The 25,197-nt window shown below is 56.6% G+C and overlaps 1 protein-coding gene across 4 annotated transcripts in view; it reads right to left on the minus strand.

The window, feature by feature from the left end:
- CACNA1A (calcium voltage-gated channel subunit alpha1 A) overlaps positions 1 to 25,197 on the minus strand; it is a 212,854-nt gene that overhangs the window by 51,182 nt on the left and 136,475 nt on the right. For all 4 annotated transcript variants that reach the window (XM_030301780.2, XM_030301792.2, XM_030301763.2 and 1 more), the window contains 7 exons: positions 23,309 to 23,415; positions 20,627 to 21,442; positions 13,397 to 13,860; positions 11,876 to 12,014; positions 10,082 to 10,211; positions 5,647 to 5,706; positions 4,853 to 4,959 (listed from right to left, as the gene is read on the minus strand). In XM_030301780.2, coding sequence (XP_030157640.1) covers positions 4,853 to 4,959; positions 5,647 to 5,706; positions 10,082 to 10,211; positions 11,876 to 12,014; positions 13,397 to 13,860; positions 20,627 to 21,442; positions 23,309 to 23,415 — 1,823 coding nt within the window. The remainder of the gene's footprint in view (positions 1 to 4,852; positions 4,960 to 5,646; positions 5,707 to 10,081; positions 10,212 to 11,875; positions 12,015 to 13,396; positions 13,861 to 20,626; positions 21,443 to 23,308; positions 23,416 to 25,197) is intronic.

The raw sequence follows: 25,197 nt of genomic DNA on the forward strand, positions 1-25,197 counted from the left end.
TTGGCTGCCGAGCATGCAGGAGTGGCTTGATCAAGGCGCTCGGCCAGCGGTGCCGGCCTGCCCTGAGGGAGGAGGGGCGGCGCCAGATGGACTCTTGGCAGTGAGGGCAGGATCGTGATCCGCCAGCTGCTGAGAAGTGTCAGGTGGCCGCCCCGACGCATGGGCACAGAGCATGATATCATGTGTGATGGCTCATGAGATGCTGTGTTAATGGCGGTCACGTGGACACGGCACGCAGTCTGTAGAAGGAGCAGGACACACACACACACACACACACACACACACACAGATCTGGGTGAGATGCAGGAGGGGTGGAGACCGTCAGCACAGCTTCGACACATCCCTTGGAGGACCACAGGGATCGTTCTCCCACATCCGAGACGGGGCCACAATCACAGCGCTGAGGCAGAATCCTTGCCTCCACCCCAAAAGGCCGAGCAGGCTCGTGTCCCCTTCCCCCGACTCTCGAGGAACCCAGGCTGGCTAGGCCGTCAGGTGCCATCCGGCTCACTGGTGGAAGCTTCCAGGTTCAGGGCTGGGACGCGGGCAGCAGCCCTGAGTCTGACAGCCGAGGCCCACAGCAGCCATCCTGCCAGACTCGCTTCCCTTCACACGCCCTCTGGGCCTCAATTTCCTCATCTGCAGAATGGGGATCACGAGACAGCTTCCCACAGGAGGCGGTGGTGAGGGGTTTTCTATTTTATGGGGAAACCGAGGCACGGAGCAGGCTAAGGGACCTGCACACTGGACACAAAGCGGACAGGCTTCCAGGAACCTCTTTCTAAAGCAATGAGACTACTCTAACACCTGTTTGGGGTTCTCAGCCCTGTCTCTGAGGAGATGGCACAGGGCAGATAAACTGAGGTAAAGGACCAGGGAGAAAGGGAAGCAGAGGACTCTGGGGTTGGGCACTCAGGCTAAGACCCCCACGTCTGCCAACGTTGACATCCATGTAGTAACAAGGAAAGGCCATAAGCAAAGTCCTTACAGGGACTTTCTCAGGCAAGAGGCCAGAACCCTGCAGCCAGGAGGAGGATTCTGAAACGTTTCCGGGGAGGAAAGCAGCAGCCTGGGGGCTCCTTGTCTGGCTTTTTGGCGGATTAGCCCCGGGCATGCAGGAGCGGCTTGATCAAGGTGCTTGGCCAGTTGCACCAGGCCTGCAGCCCTGCCTTGAAAGAGAGATGGCGGCACCCGATGGAGTGTCTGCCGCAAGGGTGTGGCAGGGGGCCCGAGGGTCCGCCTCTCCCACCCCTATGGCCACCATAGACAGGTGCTCCTGTGACGGTCAGCTCTTCCAAAACCCCGCGAGAGTTGCCGGCCCTTGTCAGGATCCCACTGGCAAAATCTCACATCCCCCAGCTCCTGTGAGATCTGCGAGCCCATCGAGGCTCATAGGATGCCCTTAAATCCCAGTCTGGACCTTTTCCTTGCATAGGGATTAAAAAAAACACCAAAACCCAAAACAAGAAGCCAAACATTCAAAACAGGGATTTTTCAAGGTCACGGGCTGGCTGGCTTTGTGCCTGAAGCAACTTCGCAGAAGCAGCTGAAAAGATTCGCTACAAACGTGCTGCCAGATTTCTGTGAGTTGGAGGCTCGTTTCGAATGCCCTTGGATAACTTCATATTTAAAATGAAAATTCAAAACAAAAATCAGCTCCCTCCAGCAGATTCTTTTGCAACACAAAGAATCCACTCTGCGGATTGATTTTTGGTGGAAAAAATAATTTTGATTTTGCAGACTGCAGAGACTAATTGTAGCTTCGGGGATCCTAGAAACAGCATATTGTGAATTACCAGCTCTTTATGGCCAAAGTCCGTCCTATGGTTGAAAGCCCCCGGTCTTTCGGAGGCTACCCCTTCCCCAAACTGTGAGGCCAAACTGGGGGGTGGAGGTGGGGCGGGGGAAGGGGGGGGTAGGGAGGGGGAGGCTCCTTCAGCACTGAAGCATTTGCTGCGGACAGAGGTCTGGGAGGAAAGCGCCAAGGTCAAGGGTGAGCTGACGCGTCAGTCGCCACTTTTTCTGTGCTACACCCAGTGGTGGCCGCGGAGGGCAAAATTCACCACCCAGGGCACAGCTGGCCAAGCGGTGGTTGTGTGTGGGCAGGGGGATGTGGCCGACAGGTGCTCACCCCTGTCCCTGTCCCCGCCACCTCCTGAGCCCTAGGAGACTTGGGGACTGTTGGAAAGACCTCATCCTGGAGGGCTCGAGGAAGTATGGAAGAGGCACCCGCCCAAACTTGCCCTCCCTTGTCACAAAGACCACCGCTGCTCCGAGTATAGTGGGGATCGGGTCTCCTGATGCCCGAGCGTATGGCGAAGGGTCCGCCTTCTCCAGGCCACACAGCCCAGGTTACGTGGATGGTCAGGCCCACGTCACCGGAAGATAAGGGCCAGGGCCCGGGGAGGGGGAGAGAGAGTGAGAGGGAGAGACAGAGGGACAGGGAGGGAGAGAGAGAATATGAACGAGACAGAAGGACAGAGGAGACACATGACACATGCTGAATGGGCTGGGTGGGCAAAGAGAAACAGAGAGACACAGAAAGTGATAAACAGAGAAGAGAAAATGGGGGGGGGAAGGAGAGAGGCACACAGAAAGAGGGAGGGAGGGAGGGAGAGAAACGGAAGGGGAAAGAGCCAGGGAGGCAAGTCAGAAGGAAGAGGAAAAAGGGGAAAGGGGAAGAAAGACACAGAAGCAGGGCAGGGCAGGGGATCCGAGACAGAAAACAGAGACAGACAGTGGTGGAGACACAGGTAGGTTATCTCGGCGGGGGGGGGGGGGGGGGGGCAGATTCATTCTAGCCTGAGGGAGGTAAGACGTTTTGGCTCTTCTGAGTTGAAATTTTCCCTGGACCTAGTGTGGGGCCCTCCAGCCACCTTGGAGGAATCGCTCAAACAGCTGACACAGGGAGGGACGACTGTATTTCGTTACCTTCTCATATATACTTCAAAGATCTTTAAAATAAAAATTTTTTTTAACATTTATTTTTGAGAGAGTGAGACAGAGCACGAGTGCGGGAGGGCCAGAGAGGGTGGGGGGGGGGGGGACACAGAATCCGAAGCAGGCTCCAGGCTCTGAGCTGTCAGCACGGAGCCTGACGCGGGGCTCGAACTCACGGACCGCGAGATCATGACCTGAGCTGAAGTCGGACGCTTAACCGACTGAGCCACCCAGGAGCCCCTAAAAATCTTTTTTTTGAAGAAAACTGGTGCTATCTTGATAGGAAAAAAATTGTATCGTTTGTATTTTATATTTCTCCAAATTCCAAGGAGGCGAAATTTTCTTCATTTTCACTAGTTGTCAGCATTCTGCAAAATTTCTGTTTATATCCCTTCCCTTGCCCACTTATCTACTGAGTTTCAGGTTTCTTAGTGATTTGTAACTGCTTTTTACATATGAAGGCCATCGATTCCCTGTCTTATTTGTGGCCATCTTTCTCCCCTCATTCGCTGTGCATTTTACTTATTTCACTTTTTAAAAGTGTTGACCGTTTTAATAACGTAGCCACACTTTGGATTTTTACAAAATCTCTTCGACTGCTCTAATACTGAAATAATCATTTAAAAAAGGGGGGGGGGAGGCGGAGGGAGTGAGGAAGAAGGAGAGAGAAAGGAGACGAGGTGGAAGACGAGCAAACCTAGAAAGAGGAAAAGAGAGTAGAAGGAAAAGGGGAAAGGGGGTGGGAAGTCTGGCCAGAGTCAGAAATACAATCAGCCCCGGGACCCTCGTCGTAGGGCTCCAGAGGCTTGGAGCCATCCGGAACCCTGGAACTTTCTTGCTGTTCTGACACAACTTGACCGTATTGTGTCCCCAGGGGAGAATCCGAGCGTGGCCCGCTTTGGTCCTTAAATTGGAAAGGAGCCACCGCTCTGGCCTCCTGACAAACGGAGTCTTCACTATTGGGTTGGGGGGCCATTCAAGGACCCCGAGAGAAGGACGCGAGGGAGCAGAGGCACGAGGGAAGCCTCTGATTTCTCACTGTGGGGGTGAGGCGGGTGGGAACCCCTCTGAGACTTTCCTTTCTGGGACTGACCCACTGCGGTGGGCACACACAGGGTCTGCCAAGAAGACTTGGGGGTGAAGGGCCGGCTAGGTCTCCTCAACCTGCCCCAAATGTCTAGAACTTAAGGCACGCACTGCCGAGTTCGCTCTCGGGGCCCTAAGACCTCGCGGGTGCTCAGCCCTTGGGTACCACCTTGAAATGCTTCCCAGAGCTCAGGAGCCATCTTGGAATGGGTCCCCACAATTTGGGTGCCATCTTGGAGAGAATGGCTGCCCGGCCCTTGGGTGCCATTCTGGGATGGCTACCCAGGACCCAGGGGCCATCTCGGAGTTGCACAACGATGCATGGCCTTTCAGAGGGCAGAGAGTCTTAGGACCTGCCGGGACACGTGAAGGACACACAAGGGGAGTCACCAGGTCCACAACTATTGAGCCTGCAGACACAGGGTTGGGGGGGGGGTCCGAATTCTCATGCACATTCGTTTCCTGATTTTCTTTTTAGGGGGTCTCAAAGAGACAGCGGTTGGGGTGGAGCTTGTAGAGCAGAGGGAAGATGAAATGTCCCGGCGGGGCTATTCTACTGAAAGCAGCGAGCGAGGGGCCAGTGACGTGGCTGCGCGAGGAGGTAGAAGGTGGGGTCCCTTCTCTTCCTTCCTCCACAGGGGACGTCATGCAAAAGCCAGTCGAAGCTCTTCCTGGCGTAGCATGCGGATGTCCCCCCCGCCCCCCACCTCCCAGAGCCCACTCTCCCGTCTCTACGCCCTGAGAACACGTTCCCTGGTCCAACGGGCAGCCCCTGGCCGGGGGCGGGGCGCAGAGAGGCAAGTGGAAACCTCAGGAGGAGACTTACGTGAAGGCAAAGGCCACCAGGGCCCCACTGACCACTATGAAGTCGAGAATGTTCCAGAGGTCGCGGAAGTAGGCACCCTGGTGCAGGACGAGCCCCAGGTCGATCATCTAGGGGTGAGAAGAGACGGTGCTCGGGTCCCTCGTCCCACTTGGGGGAGCAGTCCCCACCCTTCCAGTCTCTGGGGGAAGGGCACCAGGAGGGGACACGCGGAGGGGAGCCCAGTGGACCTCCCCATCTCACGAAGGGCAGTTCTAGCCTGCTGGTTCTCAGGTCCAAACCTCGATGCCTCCCCTTCACTCCTCTTTGTCTCGTTCCCCCACGTGGAATTCACCAGGAAGCCTGCCAAGAACCTGCCCACCTTCTCCACCACCCTGGCCTGCCCCCCACCACCCTCTGCCCGGCCCAGTACAATCGCCTGCTCCTAGCTCTCTCAGCTCCCACCCGCTCCGCCCCTCCCTCAAGCGCATCCTCCCCAGCGAGGCCAGAGGGTGCCCCTGGCATGGGCAGGAGTCAAGTTCCTCCTCTGCCCAGAGCCCTCCATGGCTCCCACCTCACTTGGGCTAAAAGCCAAAGTTCTCCCCGTGGCCCACAAGGCCCCGCCGGATCTGTCCCTGTCACCTCCCTGCTCTCATCTCTCCGCCCTGGGTTCTCCACTCTCCTCACTCACTCCTTCCAGTTCTCACCGCTGCTCCAACACACCAAGCGTTTCTAATCCCCCTGGGGAAGCCACCTGCGCCAGGGTGGCATTCTTGAGAGTGAAGTTTCCCTTGGATCTTGGCTCTCTCAGCACTCACCTTGATCACCATCTCAAAGGTAAAGACGCCTGTAAAAACGTAGTCAAAATACCGTAGCACCTGTAGGGGATCAAAGCAAAGGGGCAGCAGATCACTGGCTTGCTCCAGCAGAGTCCCCAAGGAACAGACTCTCCAAGCAGAGGGGGAAACACGGCTGCCACATACAGTTGGGCAGGGTGGGCACTGTACAACGGCCCCTCCCACCCCGTCTCATAGTGCAGATTAGTACGTTGTGTATGAAACTGTCCAGCAGATGGCAGAAAAGTCCTAACGAAACCACTCAGGGTGGTTTGCTTACCCACGGGAAGGGCGCCTTTTTTTTTTTTTTTTTAAATTTGCCCAAAGCTCAATATAAAGGAAAGGTGATCTTAGGGACGTTCAGGGAGGACTGCAACTCTGCTGGCGACCGGTCTGACCTCCCCACGCCCTTGACCTGCTGGGTCTCCGAGGTGAGAAGTCCTAAACATGACCGGCCTTCTAAGCCAGACACTTTGGGGGGGGGGGGGTCAAACTCACCACCGTGGTCTCCCCCAGCAGATCTGCGGCCACATCTTCACCATGGTGGGGGGATTCTCCCCGCACCCCTCCCTCCCCCCACTCCCTCGTGAGGGGCCAGAGCTGGGTGGTCTCCGCCTGGCTGAGCGACCGCCTGCAGCCTGGCCCCTCTCCAGGCCATGCCATAGCACGGCTCTGGTGTGGCCTTGGCAGGAGGATGTGGTTATGCTGACACAGCAAGTGCACGTTGGAAGGGCTGATATTTACTGAGCACCACCACCAGAGGGCGCCCGTGAGCACCGCACTCCGGTTAGGGTCCTTCTCTGCCCTAGAATCCTCTACGGCTCCGATCTCACTTGAGGTAAGAGCCAAAGTCCTCCTGGTGGCCCCCGAGGCCCCGAACGACCTGCCCGGTCACCTCTATGCCTTCACCTCCACTCACCGTCCCTTGTTCACTCTACACCCGTCACTCTGGGCGTCTTCACCGCAGGGCCTTTGTACAGGTGGCTACCTCTGCCTGGAATGCTCTTCCCCATGTCCTGCCTGATTCCCTCTTTAAGGCTTGGCTCAACTCTCACTTGCTCGGCGAAGCCTTCCCCTACTGCCTGTTTAAAGTCCTACTTCCTGGCGCTCGCAGTTTTCCTCACCAGACCAACCACCCACCCCTGCGAACGATTCGTTGTAATTTGTTATAGTCATCAGTAACCTCATCGTCCACGTTCCTGACCTGAGGTCAGCCCCACGCGGCCAGGGACGTTTGGCTATGCCTGTAGTGTCTCCAGCTCATAACACAGGCTCAAGCATACAGTTGGCACTCAAGAAATGTTTGCGGAATGAATGCATGGGTAGCTGGAAGGGTCCTGGGGATCTGTGTGGTCACACCTCACGTTCCCGTTACGCGTGGGGCTTGAAGGGCCATCAGGGCCCAGAGTGGCCAGGATGGCTGGCTCCCTGAGATGGGGGGGTGGCAGGTGCAAGGGGCTGGAAGGATCTGGGTGCAGAGAGAGCAGTTCAGGTGCACCGGGCAGAGGGCTCAGCAGGGCCAGAGGCCTGGCGCTCTGTGAGCTGGGAACCATCTCCTACCCTGTCAATCCTTGACGTTTAGCTCTCTGCGTGGCACATACTATTTGCTCATTAATTGCTAAATAAAGCAATGAATGGAAAGCAGAGAGGGGGTGCCTGGGTGGCTCAGTCAGTTAAGCGTCCGACTTCGGCTCAGGTCACCATCTCACGGTTCGTGAGTTCGAGCCCTAGGTCAGGCTCTGTGCTGACAGCTCGGAGCCCGGAGCCTGCTTTGGAGCCTGTGTCTCCCTCTCTCTCTGTCCCTCCCCCACTCGCGTTCTGTCTCTCTCTCCTTCAAAAATAAATAAACATTAAAAAAAATTAAAACAAGAAAAGAAAAGCAGAGAGGAAAAAAGGAATGAGGGGAGTGGGGGAGGGGCAGGCCAGGTGGTCAGGGGAATCAACTTCTGGAGAACTGAGGGGTTGTGAGTTCGAGCTCCCACGCTGCGTGTGGAGATTACTCAGAAATAAAATCTTATCAAAAAAAAAAATTCTGGAGAACCGAATTAAGTCGGACAAGAGGAAATCAAGGAAACCGAGAGACCAATAAATCAGGTTTGACTGTCTCGGATGTGCCGATCCTTTGCCCTATGCAAATGACAATTTCCTGTGGCTCGGTTTACTCCAAGCAGGTGCTCGGGCTCATTTATCCCAGGGAAACGCAGATCAAAGTCCCAGAGAGCCTCTGCGTCATACCCACCAGGTCGGCCAAAGGAGTCTCCAGGCCCCAAGGTTGACAAGCCTGGGGAGCGGGGGAGGGGGTGGGGGGGCACGAGGTTGGGTGACAGAAGAGAGGCACAGAATTATTCCATCTGTTTTCATGTCAGAAATGAGCAACAACACCCAACTCTAGCGCCTAAGGGTGCCCAAGCCGGTGGGAAAACTAGAGTAGCTAAGCTCGTTCCAGAAGGGTGGTCCCTTCTGGTTACCGCTAGGGTTGGGTTATCCAGTGTGGACCCTTGGGGCTGGCGCATTCCCCTCGCGGGGGCTGCCCTGTGCCCCTGAGGGGGCCGAGCACCCCTCTGGATGCCAGTAGTGCCCCGTCTGCCCACCCCAAGTCGTGACAACCCAAATGTGTCTCCGGACGTCCCGGGATGTGAACCCTGACTTCAGAGGGAGGGAAAGGGGGCACTGAGGAGATGTGCCCGGTGTGGGGGGTGGTTTTGTTTCACTTCCTGCCCCGTGGGGGAGGGGGTCCCCGGGCATCAGCTGGCCGTGTGGGGCCACAGTGCCCTTGAAGAGGGGAGGGCTTCGAGGAGAGAAGTTTCAATTGCAAGATGCAGCAGGCAGGGGCCGGGATAAGGCTTTGCAGACGCCCCATGGGGCTGGTCCGAGCCCCGCCGGGCTCCCTCAGCTCCAGGAACCGCAGCGGTACCCCCGCCAGTGACAGAGCCTTCTCTGACCTCCTAGAGTCTGCAGGGGGGTTGCTGACCGCTCCTGGGACACCCCCTCCCGGACCTGGCTCCCTGCAGTCCCCGGGGGTGGGGAGAGCTGGCCGTAGAGAACAGAGCGCAGCCTCAGCCCTGCCCTGGTGCTCGTTTCTTCCGGGAGCCGTGTTCTAATTATTTCCTTCCAGCTCCCCCCTCGGGTCCCCAGGGGCCCTGCCAGGCCTGCAAAGGAAGGGAAAGTGCAAGGTAAGCTGCTGTCCGGCAGGCTTGATTTATGGGGCTTGCCAGCCTCACCAGGCTCCTAACCTACTTAGCGAGGGCGGCAGGGCCTGGCTCCCAGCGGAAAATGTGCCCCTGGCTCCGGGCAGGGGGGCAGCGATGGGGGGGGGGCAGGAAGGAGCTGGGGAAGGAGGTTCTGCCACCGGTGTGGAATCTGCCAGGCCCTCGCTTCTCAGTGCCTCACTTTCCCCTCTCAACCACAGGCACGTGCCCATTCTTGCTGGGCAGGACTTAAGGGGAGCCATGCGCACAGTAGGTGCTCAAAAAACGGACACAGTTGAGGGAAGCAGAAGGAGCGACAGGGGAGGCAGCATTGGGATTCTGCCGTGTGATCTCGGCCAGGTCACTGAACCTGCCCGAGCCTCAGTTTCACCATCTGTCCAATGGGGATACCTGGGAGAGCTTACATGTCAAGTGCCGGGGCTTGTGCTCTGAACACAACCACCACTCAGTTATCAGGAACCGTTAGCAGACCCTGCGCCCCTAAAAGGAGAGCCTTACAGCTCTCCAAACAGCTGAAAGTGTTTCTGCGTCAAGAGAGTTCTTTCTTTCACGGTTCCTGGGCGGCTCAGTCGGCTAAGCGTCCGACTCCGGCTCAGGCCACGATCTCGCGGTTCGTGGGTTCCAGCCCCTCGTCGGGCTCTGTGCTCTGAGCCCGGAGCCGGCTTCGAGGTCTGTGTCTCCCTCTCCCTCTGTCCCTCCCCCACTGGCTCTCTCTCTCTCTCTCCCCCTAAAAATAAGCACGCATTAAAAAAAAAAAAAAGCATCGTCCTTTCTTTCAAAGCTCGTGTCAAAGCCAAGATCAAAGCCAAGAAGTCTGTTGGGTGAGACCCGGCGGCCGAGGGGATACCTGTGGAGCACCCCTGCCTGGGTACTCCCTACGTTCCAGGCAGAGGGTGCGCACCCCCACCTAACGCCAGCCTCGCTCCCCCTGCCCGGGATTTCAGCAACTTCCGGCCCCTCCTGCCCTCGGCCGCCTTTCCCCCACCAGGTGCACAGTCACCACTTCTTCGAGGGACGTCCCGCCCCCAAGAGCTTACGCGACCAATCAGGGCTTCCCCGCCCCACCGGAAGCCGTGGTGAGACCAGGGCTGCGCCCAGGGGTACCCCTGACATTCCTTCCAGCCTGGCTGGCGGCGTTGAGGACGCAGGGGAAGGTGGCCCGTAGCAGAACGGCCCGGCCAGGAGGGCGCCCGCGGAGCGGGACTCACGTTGTTTCGCGGTGCGTTGGGCTGCACGGGATCCTCAGCCGCCAGGGCGATGCTGCTCATGGCAATGACCATGAGGATGCACATCTCAAAGTAGCGCAGGTTCAGGATGTAGTGGCACAGGCGGCGAAGGCTGTGGGGACAGGTGGGTGTGCAGGGGTCCACTCAGACTGTGGGCTCCCAAGCCCTTTCCTCCTGTAATCTCCTTCTGTCACCTGCCACCACCTGAGCTCTCTGACTCCCAAGGTTCTATACCCCACCCAGTGTCAAGATCTTCCCCCTGGGGGCCCTCTCGGGGGTTCATGGAGCCCCAAGAAGGTGGCGGGGGGGCCCTCGGCCAGGGAAGATAGTCACAGGCCCTGTGGATAGGTTCCTTTCACTTCCAAACAACCCTCTGGGAAAATCTTGATTCCCGGGACGAGTTGAAGAAATACTGTTCTTGATTCTGCAGGAGACGAAAGGGTCTTTTGTGCATAAAATACCCTATGGTCAAACAAAATTGGGAAATTCTGGGTTAAAAAGATTTCTTTCTTTTTCTTTCTTTCTTTCTCTCTCTCTCTCTCTCTCTCTCTCTCTTTCTTTAATTAATTGAGTGACCTTAGGCAAGTTACTTATCCCCTGTGCCTCAGTGCCCTATCTGTGAAATGGCCGTAATAATGGTGCCTACCTTACAAGAATGTGAGGCTCCGAAGAGTTAATATATGCCTGGCACATAGTAAGGGCTCCAGAAAAATCAGCTACTGAAATGATTCATCGCGGGCCTTATCAGAGCCTTTGATGGGGTACTAGGATAACACTTAAGTACTTAACCTCTTAAGTGGAGCTAATAATATTAATAAATATGTCACAAAGTTGTGTGAAGGGCAGCAGGGCTGAGTGGTTAAGAACAGGGATGCTGGCGTCAGTCTGTTTGGGCTCTCCCACTTGCTTGCTGTATGAACTCGGACAGGTGACTTCACCTCTCTGGGCCTCAGTTTCTTCATCTGTTAAATGGGCACACACATAGTACCAATCCCATAGGGTTATTATGAGAATTTTTTTTTTCCCAGTTTGTAAAGCACTCACAACCGTGCCTGGCACTAAGTGCCACATAAGTGTTTCCCTAACAAAATAGATAGTTTCAACCAAATAAAAAAGGAAGCACGCAGAGTGAGACTCAAGAGTCTCAAGAGGCAGGTTACAGAAAGCAGTTACCGCCCGATTTATGTGACGTGAGTTTTCTTGGTCAGGAAGCACTTTGAGGGACCAGGGTTTCAAGAAATAGCCTTCGGAAAAACGCAACCCTCCATCAACCACCGTGACACGCATGTGATAAGTCTCTCCCCTAAATAATCTTTCCTCCTCAAGGATGCCCAAGACAAAGGGCTATGGAACTCAGAGACCATCTGCCTAGAATCCAAATCCTTGTGGAGCAGAGGTTAGGAGCCAGAGCTCAGGGACCAGGGCCACCAGGTATGACGGTACAGGTTGCGCACTGCACAAGGCAGCCGTGTCTTAGGGGTGCCTCTCACTTACAGACCGTGTAGAGTTGAATATTTATGACAAGGATTTCTAGCTGATGGCAGGGAGGGGTCTTCCCCCCCCCCCCCAAATCAGTACTTTATGAGAAATTTCTCTCTTACAGGACTTAGGAAGAGAGCATCCGTTTCTCATCTGCTCAAACACCCCCTATGGGACTAATCGTGATCTGGGAAGCAACTCTCCCCATTACCCTCCACTGGGCCTGCCCTCTGGCTTGACTTCGAGTGCCCCAGTGGGAGCCCCAGGCCCCCTGCCCTGGCCACAGGCCATACTCACGGGTTGGTTGTAGAGAGGATAAACATAGAGCTGTAGGGGGGCATGGGCTTGGGGCCGTCTTCCCCAGGGTCGTCTTCCTCCTCCTCCTTCTTCTCTTCCTCCTTTTTTGGCAGTGGGTCTGGGTTGGCGTTTTTGTTCACTGTGGGGACAAGAACCAACACAGGGCTCCCTCCGTGATTTCCCACAAGCCTCTGGGCTCCTGTCCACTCCCCAGGGCAGTGCCTACTATGTGCCAGGCACCACGGTATGTCGTTGAGTCCTCACGTGACCCTACGAGGTTTGTACTTGATAAGCTCCGTTTTACAGATGATGCAGCTGCGGCACAGAGAGGTGAAGTGACTTGCCTAAGGTCACACGGATTTGAACCTGGTCCCAGAGTGATCCCTGCACTCGACCACTCGATAGACAACCTTGAGTCTGGTGGGACCCTCACAGGATATTAACACAAACCTGCCCCCATTCATTTGGAGGCAGGTAACATGAGCCCCAATAGCCCCACTTTACAGATGGTAATACTGAGCTCTCTCTTCGTCAAACTGCAGGGTTTGCCCCCCATTAACACCTCTCTCTTGATTGGAAGCGTCCCTACCCTCCTGAGCGTTGATTCTGCAGCCTAACCTTGCTAGGAGTCTGTGGGCAGGTGGAGTGTCCCTGAGCCTCAGTATTTCCATCTGTAAAATGGGCATAGTGACCAGAGTCACCCTGTGGGACTGTGGTGGGCGTTTATTAAGCAGACTCACGGAAATCTCCTACACAGAACTGACAAGTAAGAGGAACCATCTAGTTACATCTAGTTCAGAAATAACAAACTCGGTGGGTCGTTTCTAAGTTCTTAGTGCTCCTCTGACCCCAATCTCACACGGTGGGGGGGTCTGGGGGTCAAAAACTGCCAGTCTCTAAACCACGAAAGGCTGTAAGTGTAAAACACACTGAATTTCTAAGACAGAGTACAAGAATAAGAACGTAATATAGACGATTAATCACGTGAAAAATACTGATCATAGGTTGAAACGGTGGCATTTTGGACAAATAAATAACACTCTGGGTTAAACGCAACTTATTATTAGAGTTCATTTCACCTTTTTCTTTTTTCTTTTTTACATCACTCCTTCCTCCCTCCTTCTCTCCCTTCTTTCTTTCCTAGAATGCTTCAAACTGCACACGTGGCCTGTGTCGCATTTCTTTTGGACAGCGCTGCTCTAGGGAATCATGTGAGGCCCCCTCAATTTCCATCAGAAGGATCCATGGTGGCTTCCCGGCTCCCCTCTGGGAATTTGGGATGCAGGCAATATCGCTAAACCCTACCGAGTTGCACAGATATTAACCCTCCCGGCAGTCCCGTGGGGGCGGGACCCACGTCTATGCCCATTCCGAGAGGAAGAAACCGAGGGCAGAGAGGTAGGCTCAACTGTCCAGGGTCCCCCAGCCAAGCCTCCGGGGACTGGGCCCGAGGCGGCCGCTCCGGGGACCCCGGGTGCCCCGCCCGGTGATGCGTGGAGGCGAGGGGGGCGGGGGTCTCACCTTGGACGACGGTGTGGTTGAGAGGGGGCGGGCAGGCCGGGGGGATGTCCACCGTGGTGTGGTCGGGTTTCCTGGCAGTCTTTGCTGAGTTGGTCTGTGTGCTGCTGGGGTTGGTGACGATAAGGCTGTTCTCGGGGGTCTTGGGGGGGCCGGGGTCGGACGGGTCCCCCGGGTTGTTGGGCGCCCGGCGCCCGGCGGCGTTCTGGGGGTTCGCGGCCACGGCAGGCGGTGCTGGCGCGGGGCCGGGGTCGGTGCTGTTTCCGGTCCTGGAGGGGCTCTGGGGCAGGCCGGGGCGGCCGAGGCTGTCGTGGGCGCCGGCCGACCCCGCGGTGGCCAGCTTGTTGTTCCTCATGTTGTCAATGTCCTCGGCCAGCGGCGGGTCCTGGCGGCCCAAGTCCTGCTGGATTGGCCGGGTGGTCGACAGGTTGGGGCCCGACACGGGGACCCCGGAGCCCTGGTTCTCTCTGTAGAAGGCAGGCCAACGAGAAAGGACCCGAAACGGAGTTAGAGGAATAGAACGCACGTTCTGGACCCCGCCCCAACTTTCTGCCAGAGCCTGCATTCAGCCTACAGGCCCCCCATTAGCTCCTGGGCAGGACTGGGGCGCACGGTGTTTTCTGGAGTGGCTAAAGGAGACACGGGGACACCATCCCTCTAGGGGTACAATTGCCTCGTGGCTTTACGTGCCTGCAGTGTTTACGTCCCCTCCCAAAATTCCGGTTTGGGGGAGCACTCAATACAGGCAAGTAAACAACATAAAAAATAACAAAAGTAATAACAGCAAACACCTCAGTAACACACAAGCTCGCAGGTGCCATTCTAAGCACTTGACTTCTAACCACCCGTGTCCTCAGCCCCGCGAGGCATAATGACTGGCACCGTTTTACAGATGAGAACACTGTAGCCCAGAGAGGTTAAGTCTGTTGCCCAAGGCCACACAGGTGGTAAGTGAACTGGGTAATTTTTCACGGGGATACAGGTGTGACGGGCAAAGGGCATCCCAGGCAGAGGGAACCCAGCCGGTGCAAGGGTCCAGAAGTGGGGACAGGCTTGTTGAGCTTCGGGAGGCTGGTGCGGCTGGAGGTGGAGAGGGAGGGAGATGCGGTGGGTAGGAGTCTGGTGCCTCAGTTACTCAAATAATTAACACTATGCAGATGGACACGAGAAGAAAAGAGCCTGAGCGTTCGGGGGCACGGGGGGAGGAGACAGAAATGTGAAGGGTCCCGGCTGATTTTCCACCTCGGTGCCCTCTGGGACATCAGCTCTGCGAGGCAAGTGGTTTATTTTTGTCTCTCTTGTTCACAGCTGTGCATCCAGCGTCAGAACAGGGCCTGGCACCCGGCACACGCTTGGCCGCTTCTCGTCGAATGGTCAACCAATGCCCCCATTTCTCAGATGAGGACACCGCGGCCCAGAAATCCCACAGGCCCAGACCGCCCATCGACCCCTGCCTCCCCCCATCTGCACACTCACCCCTAGCTTGCCAGACACCCCCCCAGGAGCCGTGGCCCCAGGGAGGGCGGCTGGGGTCTAGGGCCTGTCTGGTGCCTCCTCGGCTGGCCCCAGCTCCGCCCGCCTGAGCCAAGTGCACCCGGCCCCCCAGTCTGCTCTGTTCACTCTCACACGCCCCCCTGGACCCTCGGTCTTCGGACGAGGGGCCTCATCCTTCCCCAGTCCCCGTGTGCCGGCTCCGGTGAAGTCCGTTTCCTGGAAACTTCAGGACATCTGTTGTTTATAGTCTCAATGACTTCTCCCTCCAGAGGGTTCTACGATCCAGAACTTCTCTCTCTGGGGCTCCTGAAAGGCTGCCCCAATTCTGCTTCCTGTATCCTCCACTGCTCCTCCTAATAGCTCACCCGTGTACCAGACTCCACAGAGCAGCCCCTGTGATTCTCAGAATCGCTGTGGGAAGTGGGTAGTATTGTTAGTCCCATTTTACAGACGAGGAAACCGAGGCTGGGAAACAGGAAGGGCCTTGGCCCGAGGCCACACAGCCACAGCCAGTTGGTGGCAGAGGCAGCTTGGAGCCCAGACGACAGGGCTCTGGTGCCCAGACTGCTAAACCCCTACCCGACACCCCGCTTCTCTAAGCAGTCTGAGATCTCCCCGAAGGCTTAGCCCAGCGCTGACGGATGCGGGGGCATCCTTGGCACCGCCCTCATGGCCAATGGCGTGAGCCAGCCCCTGGCTCCGTCAGCTCATTAACTTCTCAAACAATCTTAGGAGGCTGGGGTCACGATGCCTCCCATTATACAGATGCGGAAACGGAGTCCTGGAGAAGCTGAGTCGTAATAGAAAACGGTTTTCTCAGGCTGTCCCCACCACACGCTTGCTCAGGACACCGGAAGTGAGCAAGAGACAGCACTTAGATCATCACACCGTTCGTTGAGCAGCTGGGAGATCAGGAGCAATCGCAGGCACCACAACCCAGGCCCGATCTGGAAACGTCCATCCACCTAACCCTTCTTCGTTTTAGTTCTGCATTTTACCTTGCAAAAGTCCAGTGTTTTTAGGAGGCGGAAGGGCAGGCCCAGCCGGGTTTCTCCCTTCTCAGTCACGAGAGTGGGCCAGAGTGAGCTGGGTTTGAGTCTCGGCAAAGCCACTCGCTCGCTGTGTGACCTTCTGGGGTTTGATTAACCTCTCTGAGCCCCGGGTCCCTTGTTTTAAAATTACGAATATAGCAGCGGAACCTTGCCTGTAACTTGGGGACTACGGTGGGGATCCTAGAGCCGATGTGCCATGTAACCATCGGCGAATCACTCAGCCTGTTTCTAAACGGTCACCGGGTGGGCGTGGTAACTTCCCTGAGTCGCTATGAGGAACACATGTGTTACCGGGCCGAGGGCCGGGTTTTAAACCCGCTGGGTTTAGAACCTGCTTGGGACCAGTGACCCTTCATCCCTCCCAACACCCCTCTTTTGGAATAGGAACGTCTGCCCCACGTCTGTCCCCCGACTGTATTCTGGAGGCAGAGAATCTGTCCTTCCAGTTTCCCATCCACAGAGGGACAGGGATTTGGCCCCCAAATGGATCTTACCCAGAGTCTCACCCACACCCGACTTAGAGGATGAGACTTAGGATCTCCGAGCTGGTGCGGTGACGGACAGGTTTAGACTTCTGGGGATGCTGGGATGGGGAGGTGAGTATATGCCGCCCGTGAAATGGACACACATTTGGGCGGGGGGGCGTCAGAGGGCGGACGGCGGTGGGTCGAATGGTGGCCCCTCAAAAAATATGTCCAGATTTTCCTAACAAGAAAGAGCTATCCCTAGCACAAAGCAGGCTCGGGTGAATTTCTATTTCAAAGAGAACCTAGATCCCTCGGCCACCGTGTGAAGAGGTCACACTAAGAGAACACAGCAGCTGAGACCATGGTGAACCTCGTGGGGACGTCAGCCTCCCGCCCGGGGCCGGGAGCCCCTTGTCTGGATGGAGGGGCTGCAGGCGTTCTGTCCTGTTTGGCTCCCTCTGTCGACCCTGTCTGCTGTAGAGCCTTCCTTCCGAGCTCAGCCTGCAAGGCCACCGCACATCGATCTCCAAGGAGAACTCAAAAGGGGCAGAAAACTTTGAAGTCAGGCCCCTTCCCCCTTCCCTCTTGGGGACCTGCATCATCTGCCCGGAATAGGCAGCCGGTTGCATAACCCCGTCTGCACCGCGTGCCTCTGCCAGCTAATCACTTCAGCATCCTTCTGCCAGGGGCGATGGCCACCTTGCCTGGGGCGTGCTCAGGCCCCCAGGAGCAGAGGACGGTCCTGCTTCCCTGGGTCACCAGGCTCTAATGCCCACAACCACCTCTGCTGGAGGTGGGACTAGCATCAGGCCCATGTTACAGGTGAGGAAACTGAGGCCCGGAGAGGCAAAGGCATTTGGCAGGTGTCCCCCAGCTCGGAAAGGGCTGGGCTGGACTCTGGTTCTACAGATAAAAAAAAAAAAAAAAAAAAAAAAGTTTATTTATTTATTTTGAGAGGGGGGAGGGGCAGAGAAAGAGAGAGAGAGAGGAGAGAGAATCCCCAAAACTCCACATTCAGCGCAGAGCCTGACTCGGGGCTCGACCCCACGACCCTGGGATCATGACCTAAGCCAAAATCAAGAGTCAGACGCTTAACTGACTGAGACACCCAGGCGCCTCTGGTCCCACAGATTTTAAGCTACGGCACCACTTGGTGAAGAAAATGTTGCAGTGGACAGCCTGGGGGCATGGAATGGGGGTGCTGGAGCCGCTGGCTAAGGCTCACTGGGGGTGCTGTAAGATCAGGGCGTTAATGGATGGAGCGCCCCTCTTCTCCCCACGCAGGACAGACTGTGGGGCTCAGCGGTCCCGGATGTCTCCTTGCTCTTCCTGGGGTCTGGGTTTCATGGTGATGGGAGGGAGCAGGTGGAACTATGGCACCGAGATGTCAATTCTGGGGTGACACAGATCTGGGCAAAAGACCTCCCTGCTCAGCCGTGTCCAGCAGGAAGAACTGCCCAGGTCTGTGACCCACAGCGTTTTACCGGGAGTCAGGGAAAGCGCTACCTTCCCTTTGGTCGCCCCGGCGTGGGGGATCTGGGCACAGAGGCTACTGAACGATGTAGAATGAATGAAATAGAATGTGCTTCTGTCCACTTTTCACCGGGATGAGCTGGGTGGGGGGCATTTAAAGCTGGGGACGCCGTCGAAGAAGACAGGAGGTGTAATCGGGGGAGCGACAGAAAGGAAACAATTCTATGTATATTGTCAATGTTTTGGAGAAGGAAAAACACAGAGTGTGTCTGGGAAAAGGTCTAAGAAATGACAAAAAGAAAAAATGCAGGTGGCAGACCCCTTAGGCAGGTCCCCTGGCTTGTCACCGTATAGAACTGAAATGTCTTTTTAGTATATCATATTCATGAATGAATGAAGGTTTCTCTGCCATTCTTTTTTTTTTTTTTTCGTTTTTTTTTTGTTTGTTAAAGCACGTGAATGCCTCGTCTTGGATTTTTTTTTCCTCTACAAGTGTCTGAACCTTCACGAAGTTTTATCTCCCATGAGCATTAGAACCTTTCCATAAGCCAAATGAGTAATGCCTCTCCTGGCCAGGACATTTGACGTGCCCGTTAATAAGGGAGTAGCAGATTGGGTGCTTTGGTGGGGGGCAGCGGGGATGGGGAGGTACTTTCTGAGAGGAGGGGAAGCAGGGGCCATCTGTGGGATTCGGGAAAGCTGGGTTCTTATCCCACTGCTGCTATCGGCTTGCGGTGCCCGGGGAAAATCCCTTCCCCTCTCTGGGCCTCAGTTTCCCCATCTGTGAAAGGAAGGAGCTGGGGTGGTCACTCTAAAGGCTATGAATGCAAAGATGTTTTTTATATCTACTGATGAGAAAATCCTAATGGTGTAAGTGACACTGATAACAGCAATAGCCATCCAGCTGACCGGACGGCTCAGTCAGTTGAGCAACTGACTCTTGGTTTCGGCTCAGGTCATGATCTCACGGTTCATGGGATCAAGCCCCACATCCTGCTCGGGATTCTCTGTCTCCCTCTCTCTCGCACCTCCCCTGCTCAGTCTCTGCCCCTCAAAAATAAGTCAACATTAAAAAAACAAAACAAACAAACAAACAATCAAACAAAAAAACCCAGGCGCCTGGTGGCTCAGGTCATGATCTGGCGGTGAGGAGTTCGAGCCCCGCGTCGGGGCCCCTTCGTGACTTTCTTTTTTTTTTTTTTTTTAAAGCAGGTTCCAGGCCTAGCTCACGACCCTGAGATCACGACCTGAGCTGAGATCAAAAACTGGACACCCGACCGACTGAGCCATCCAGGCGTGCCCCCTCCGCCCCGCTTCACGACTTTTTAACGTCCCTGACACGGCCGAAAAATCTGCTCGTGATGTCCTGCGTCTTTAGTTTTAACGTGACTCCGTTCTACGTATCGGCGTATCTCGTATGCGTGAAATACACACCCCATGTCCCCGGAATGCAGCTACTGGACGCACTGAAGGAACGCCAGACCCGATCGCATATGGAACTTCACCAAGGGGCGTTCTCCACTTGGGAAAATCTCAACACCGGTGGCCACTCCCTCGTGTCACCTGAACGGCCCACAGCACCCGGAGCCCGCCAGCATTTCCAGCTGTCGCATTCCTGGGGACTCTGCACGCAGGGCCTTGCGTCACTTAACTTTGCCCTCTGGACTCTTCTCGACTCAAAGTGTGGTCCTTGGACCAGCATCAGTCTCCCCTGGGAGCTCCTTAGAAAGGCAGAATCTCAGGCTGCACCTGAGACCCAAGGAATTAGAATCTGTAGCTTAAGAAGATCCCTGGGGATTCGCGCACACATTCAATTTTGGTTAAGCGCTGGCCTAGTGCCTATGTCATATAACAGAGCCACTTAAACACATCATTAAAAAATCAATATGATGCCCTCGTGGTGATAGAAAAGAAAACTAACGGGACATCAATGAATATAAGAACGATGTCTGTTTCAACATCGTTGGGCTCCTATATATAGAATCACCACAGGACCGGAAGGAGTGTTCCAAAGTACCAAGAACACGAGGATGCTGTTTCCCACTGGGCAGGGCTCTGGCCTGGAACAGGCCTCCAGAAGCCTGAACCCCGCTCTCCTTTCAATTCCAAGGGCCCAGTGTGGCTTTTCAGATGGCTAAAAGAGATGGCTGCCTCATTAACAGCTAAAAAACGGTCTGCATGTACCGACTACTTAAGGTGTCGGCTGCTCTTCCGGGTTTTTTCCATGAGTGATCTCTTAATTCCAGCAACGACCCAAGTGGACCCCCCCCATCTCCATTTTACAGATGGAGGAAACGGAGGCCCAGAGACGTGAAGTCACCGGCGCCAGGTCACACAGCAACTACATGGAACAGCGCCAAGAATTCTGGGCGGGGGGGGGGGGCGTGGGAGTGGGGGGCGCGGGGAATTTCTCATAGATGTTCCCAGAGACATGGCACCAGGGCGAAATGGTGGGCCTGCAGCCTCTGGCCGCGCCACCTACTGCACGTGTGACCTTGGGCAAGGCGCTCCACCCCGGAGTTTCCAATCTGTGACACTGGGATCCATCTGCCGAGGGGGGTGGGGATGGGGCGCAGGGCTGGGGGGCGGGGCGTAAGGCTTGGGGGCGGGGCGCAGGGCTGGGGGCGGGGCGGACGGCGGGGGGAGAGGTGGAGAGGACGGAGACGCTCCACCAGAGGAACGGGCCACACGGCCGGCGTCGTTACTACCGCTGCCACCAACCCAGATCAGGGGTCACACCCACTTACTTCCTCCTCCGGTGGCGGCGCTCTCGGTCCTCCCTGCGCGCTGCGTCCGCCTCGTAGGAGGCCGGGGGGCCGTGCCGGTGCCGCCTCCTCCGCTCGCCGCCCTCGGGCCCGTCGCCCTCGCCGCCCTCGCCGCCCCGGGCCGGCCGGCTGCCCTCGCGGTGCCGGGACCTCCGCTCCGCCTTGTCCTCCGCGCCCTCCTCGCCCGGCCGGCGGTGGGCCCGGTGCCGGCGCGGCTCGCCGTCGGCCCCCGTGCGGGGCGAGCCGCTGCGGCTCTCCCTGCTGCCCCCCTGCCGGTGGGCGTGCCTCCGGTGGGGGTCCCCGGCCTTGGCCCGCTCGGCCTCGCCCTCCCAGAAGCCCGGCTGCTCCAGGCCGCCCTCCCGCGCGTGGTGGTCCGACTCGCGGCCGTAGGGCCCCTCCCGGCTCAGCTCGGCTTCCTGGCTGCCGGCCCAGGGCCTGCGGGGGTCCAGGCCCATCGAGCCGCTGGGGTCCCGGGCCCGGTCGTGGTAGCGGGCCTGTTTCCTGAGGAAGTCCTCGGCTCGCTGCTGGCCGAGGCGCTGGTCCACGGTGGGCTCGGCCGCCCGGCTCTTGTTGGTGTTGTTGTTGCGGTTCTCCTGGGGGTCGACCACCAGCGGCCGGTCCAGGTGGGTCTTCATGTCCGGCCGCAGATGCCGGGCGTACGAGGCCTTCCAGCGCTCGTCTGGGTCCATCTCGTTGTACAGGGCCTCCCGGCTGGCCAGCAGGTTCTGCTTCCGCATCTCGCTGGTCCGCTGCTCCCACACCGACTTGGCGGGCTTCTGGTTCTTCTGCTGCTCCTTCCTGCAAGGGAAGGGTGGGGGTGGGGGGTGGGGGTTAGAGCGCTGGGCCACGTGGCCTGCTCAGGCCCCACCGGCGAATGTCTCGGCCTGGGGGGCCTCTCCACCGGGGAGGGTATTTCAGCCCAACCGAGCGGCTCGGCCTGTGCCGAAAACTCAAGCTGGCTGGGCATCCTGGCCTAGCCAGGGCCTTGGCCCAGGTGGGTGTCTCCATCCAGCAGGTGTCTTTGGGTGTGACTGATGGGGGGGGGGTCTCAGCCCAGGTGGGTGTTCCCGTTGTCCTCTCCACGCTTCCTCAAATTGTAGCACGTGACCCCCTGGGGGATGTAGCCTTGATGGTCAAAGTATCTTAACCTCCGGGATAAGCCATCACAGTGGACGTTGGTCTGGAGCAGATTCTGGAATCGTCCACATGATCTTTTAATTCTGGGCCATGGAGGGTCTGGGTGGTCCCAGGGGGAGCCAGGGTGGGCACTGGGGAGTCTTGGGCAGTGCCTATTTACCCAATGGTGCCTATTTACCCACAGGGCCGGTGCTGGCCAGCCTGCAGCCCAGTCTGGGGTATACAGACTTCTCTAGGGTTTTTGCGGGCATTGATAGTTTTTTGTGGTTTTTTTTTTTTTTTACATTTATTTATTTTTGAGAGACAGAGAGAGAGCACAAGTGGGAGAGGGGCAGAGAGAGAGAGGGAGACCCAGAATCCGAAGCAGGCTCCAGGCTCTGAGCCGTCAGCAAAGAGCCCAACACGGGGCTCGAACTCAAGAACCGTGAGATCGTGACCTGAGCTGAAGTCGGACGCTCAACCGACTGAGCCACCCAGGCGCCCCATACAGACCACCACCTTCCACAGACTGCACACCTAAACTCGCTTGTCTGATTATGTGTTTTCCTGGGCTCTCCTTTCACAGACACCTCTCCTCCTTCCACTTTGGCAAAGAAAGTCCCCTCCCCACCGTCCCATCATGCACTGTCCCTCGGTGTGCAACGTCCCTGGGACATTCCAACACAGGCAGAATGTGGGTTGGCTCAACGGATCTCCCTTTAATCAAGATACCTGAACTCTCACCACCTCACCACCTCTGATTCACCAGGGAACTCTGTCCACTCTACCTTTCACGATGTGTCTAGAACTCAGCTACATCCATCACCACGGCCACCACCCCACTGCAGTCCCACGATCTCTTTTGTATGGACCAATGAATGTAGTCTCCAACCTGGTCCCCCGACTCCCACCCTTGTTCCCTACAGCCTGTTCCCTTGACAGCTGCCAGAGGGGGCCCATGAGCACCCGAGTCAGGTCTTGCCCCTCCTGGCTCCAGAGCCCTCCACGGCCCCCATCTGACTCAGATCAAAAGTCCACAGCCCACCCGTGACCCTGCATGATCTGCTTATCACCTCTCTGCTTCACTTCCTCCCACTCTCCTCCCTCCCTCCCTCTACTTCGGTCACAGTGGCCTCCTCCATGTTCCCTAAACACACTAGGCACATGCCTGCCCCAGGCCCTTTGTATATACTGTTCCTGCTGCCTGGTATGATCTTCCCTAAGATCCCCCTGCCTGGCTCCTCCCTCACCTCCTTCCGGTCTTATCTCCTTCTCAGCCAGGTCTTCCACGGCAACTTTATTTAAAGTCCCAACTCTCTCCACCCCTGGCTCCCCCCACGCCCCTTAACCCCTTATTAATACCGTATCCCCAGTTGCTAGAACAATACTTGGCACGCAAGAGGCGCTTATTAACTATCTGTTGAGTACAACTGGGCGATAGAGCAGAAGCACCTCTTCCTAAAGCTCACCCCTGTCAGGGGCTGGTCCTTGCCCCCAAATTCTTGACGTGAGGACCCCGGACAGCACTCTGGAGGTCGGGGCACTTACACAGCTATGGACATGTTGGCGGCTGACAGGGGACTCACTTCTGCCACCTCCTTGGCTTTCTGCAGGGCCAGTTTCTGGTTGGCTGCCTCTTCTTCTTCTTGTTCATCCTGAAAGACACACGGGGTCCCTGTTCACAAAACATGACCCAGGCCTTGGGGCCTCACTGCTGACCCTACTGCCACCAAAGGGCAACATGGGAAAATATTTACAAGCAGGTGTGGCCTGGGCGTCGACCTCCCCGCCCCGCCCCGCCCCGAGCCGAGCCCCACAGATCGGAACAGGTGCCCCGTGTCGGTCAAGTGTACTGCTATCCCCTCTAGGTGCAGGCTCAGTCTCCAGCTCGTTCTTTTTTTTTTTTAATTTTTTTTTCAAGGTTTATTTATTTTTTTGGGACAGAGAGAGACAGAGCTTGAACGGGCGAGGGGCAGAGAGAGAGGGAGACACAGAATCGGAAACAGGCTCCAGGCTCCGAGCCGTCAGCCCAGAGCCTGATGCGGGGCTCAAACTCACGGACCGCGAGATCGTGACCTGGCTGAAGTCGGACGCTTAACCGACTGCGCCACCCAGGCGCCCCTCCAGCTCGTTCTTAATCCTGTTTTAGGACACAGCCAGGAGAAAACCAAAGGGGAAAGAGACTCCCTTGCTTTCCCACAATGGAGACTTTTCTGCACCCCGTCTCAACGAGCCGGAAATTAATGCAAAGACCTCCCTCTCACTCTACCTTCTGGGTTAAGCTCTCCGAACCCAGACTTTTTAAAAACACGGACTAGCCCCCACATGCAGAAACCCTGGCCCATTCCGTGCACTGCCAACAGCTTCCAGAAGGGGAATCGGGAGAGGAGCTTATATTCTCGGCCGGTTAGGTTCAGAGAGGAGGAGGGTGGAAGATGTTTTACAAACACAGAAGAAGATGTGTTGGGGCTTTAAAGCCTTCTTCATTCAGCCTTCATGCAGGGCCTCATTCGTAAAACAGAAAAGCCCACAAAGAAAAAGCAAAGGAAAAGCCAACGAGGAAGGAATGGCCAGAGAGGAACCCACCAGTAAGAAGCGTCGGGCTACGTGGCAGGGTGCCTCTCCCCCTGCACTGCGATCTCTGGGGCCAGAAGCAACCTTAACCACCCCGGAAACGGTCAGATCAGGACGCTCTGTCAGTGGCCACACAGAGGTGGGCCCCGACCAGCCACCCCGTTCTCAGAAGGCCTTCTTTCCTTCCGGCATCTCACCCAGCGTTTCTCAGAGCTGGGTCCCTGGACCACCTGCCTCAGTGGCTTTGCAGATGCAGGTTCCCAGGTCCCCCGCCCCGCCCCCCGAAAAACCCCGGGCTGGGCCCCATGGAATGTGCATTTTCAACAAGCTCCTGGGCGAGTGTCAAACACGCTCGGGCTTAAGCAACAGTACACGTGGGTCAGAGCACAAGTTCTGGACCCAAGTGGATTCAAATCCCAGCTCCTTCGCTCGCTGTTAACGTCGCCTCTGGGTGCCTCGCTATCCTCACCTAAAATTTCCATTCTCCCCGGCTCTCCCACCTGAGCACTTCTCACCCCCTGAGAAACTGATTTCGTGTCTGTCTCTCCCTCCCGAATGTCAGCCCCACAAGGGCAGGGATTTGTGCCTTTTTGTTCACTGCCATATCCTTGGCTCTTAGACCAGGCTCTGCTCATGGGAGGTGCTCAAGAAACGCTTTTGAAAGACACAGTCTGTAAAAGGGGGGCTGAGAGAACTTGATTCCGGGGGTTTCTGAGAAGATTCAATAAGACCAACACATCGGGAGCTTAGCGGGGTACCTGCCTCATGAAATGCTCAAGAAATACCTGCAGGGTAAATGAAGGAAACAAGTTGGTCTGGAGGAGAATGTCCCTACTAAATACATGATCTTGCCTTTCTCTCTC

The sequence above is a fragment of the Lynx canadensis genome, chromosome A2 (genome assembly GCF_007474595.2).
Source record: "Lynx canadensis isolate LIC74 chromosome A2, mLynCan4.pri.v2, whole genome shotgun sequence".
Taxonomy (NCBI): domain Eukaryota; kingdom Metazoa; phylum Chordata; class Mammalia; order Carnivora; family Felidae; genus Lynx; species Lynx canadensis.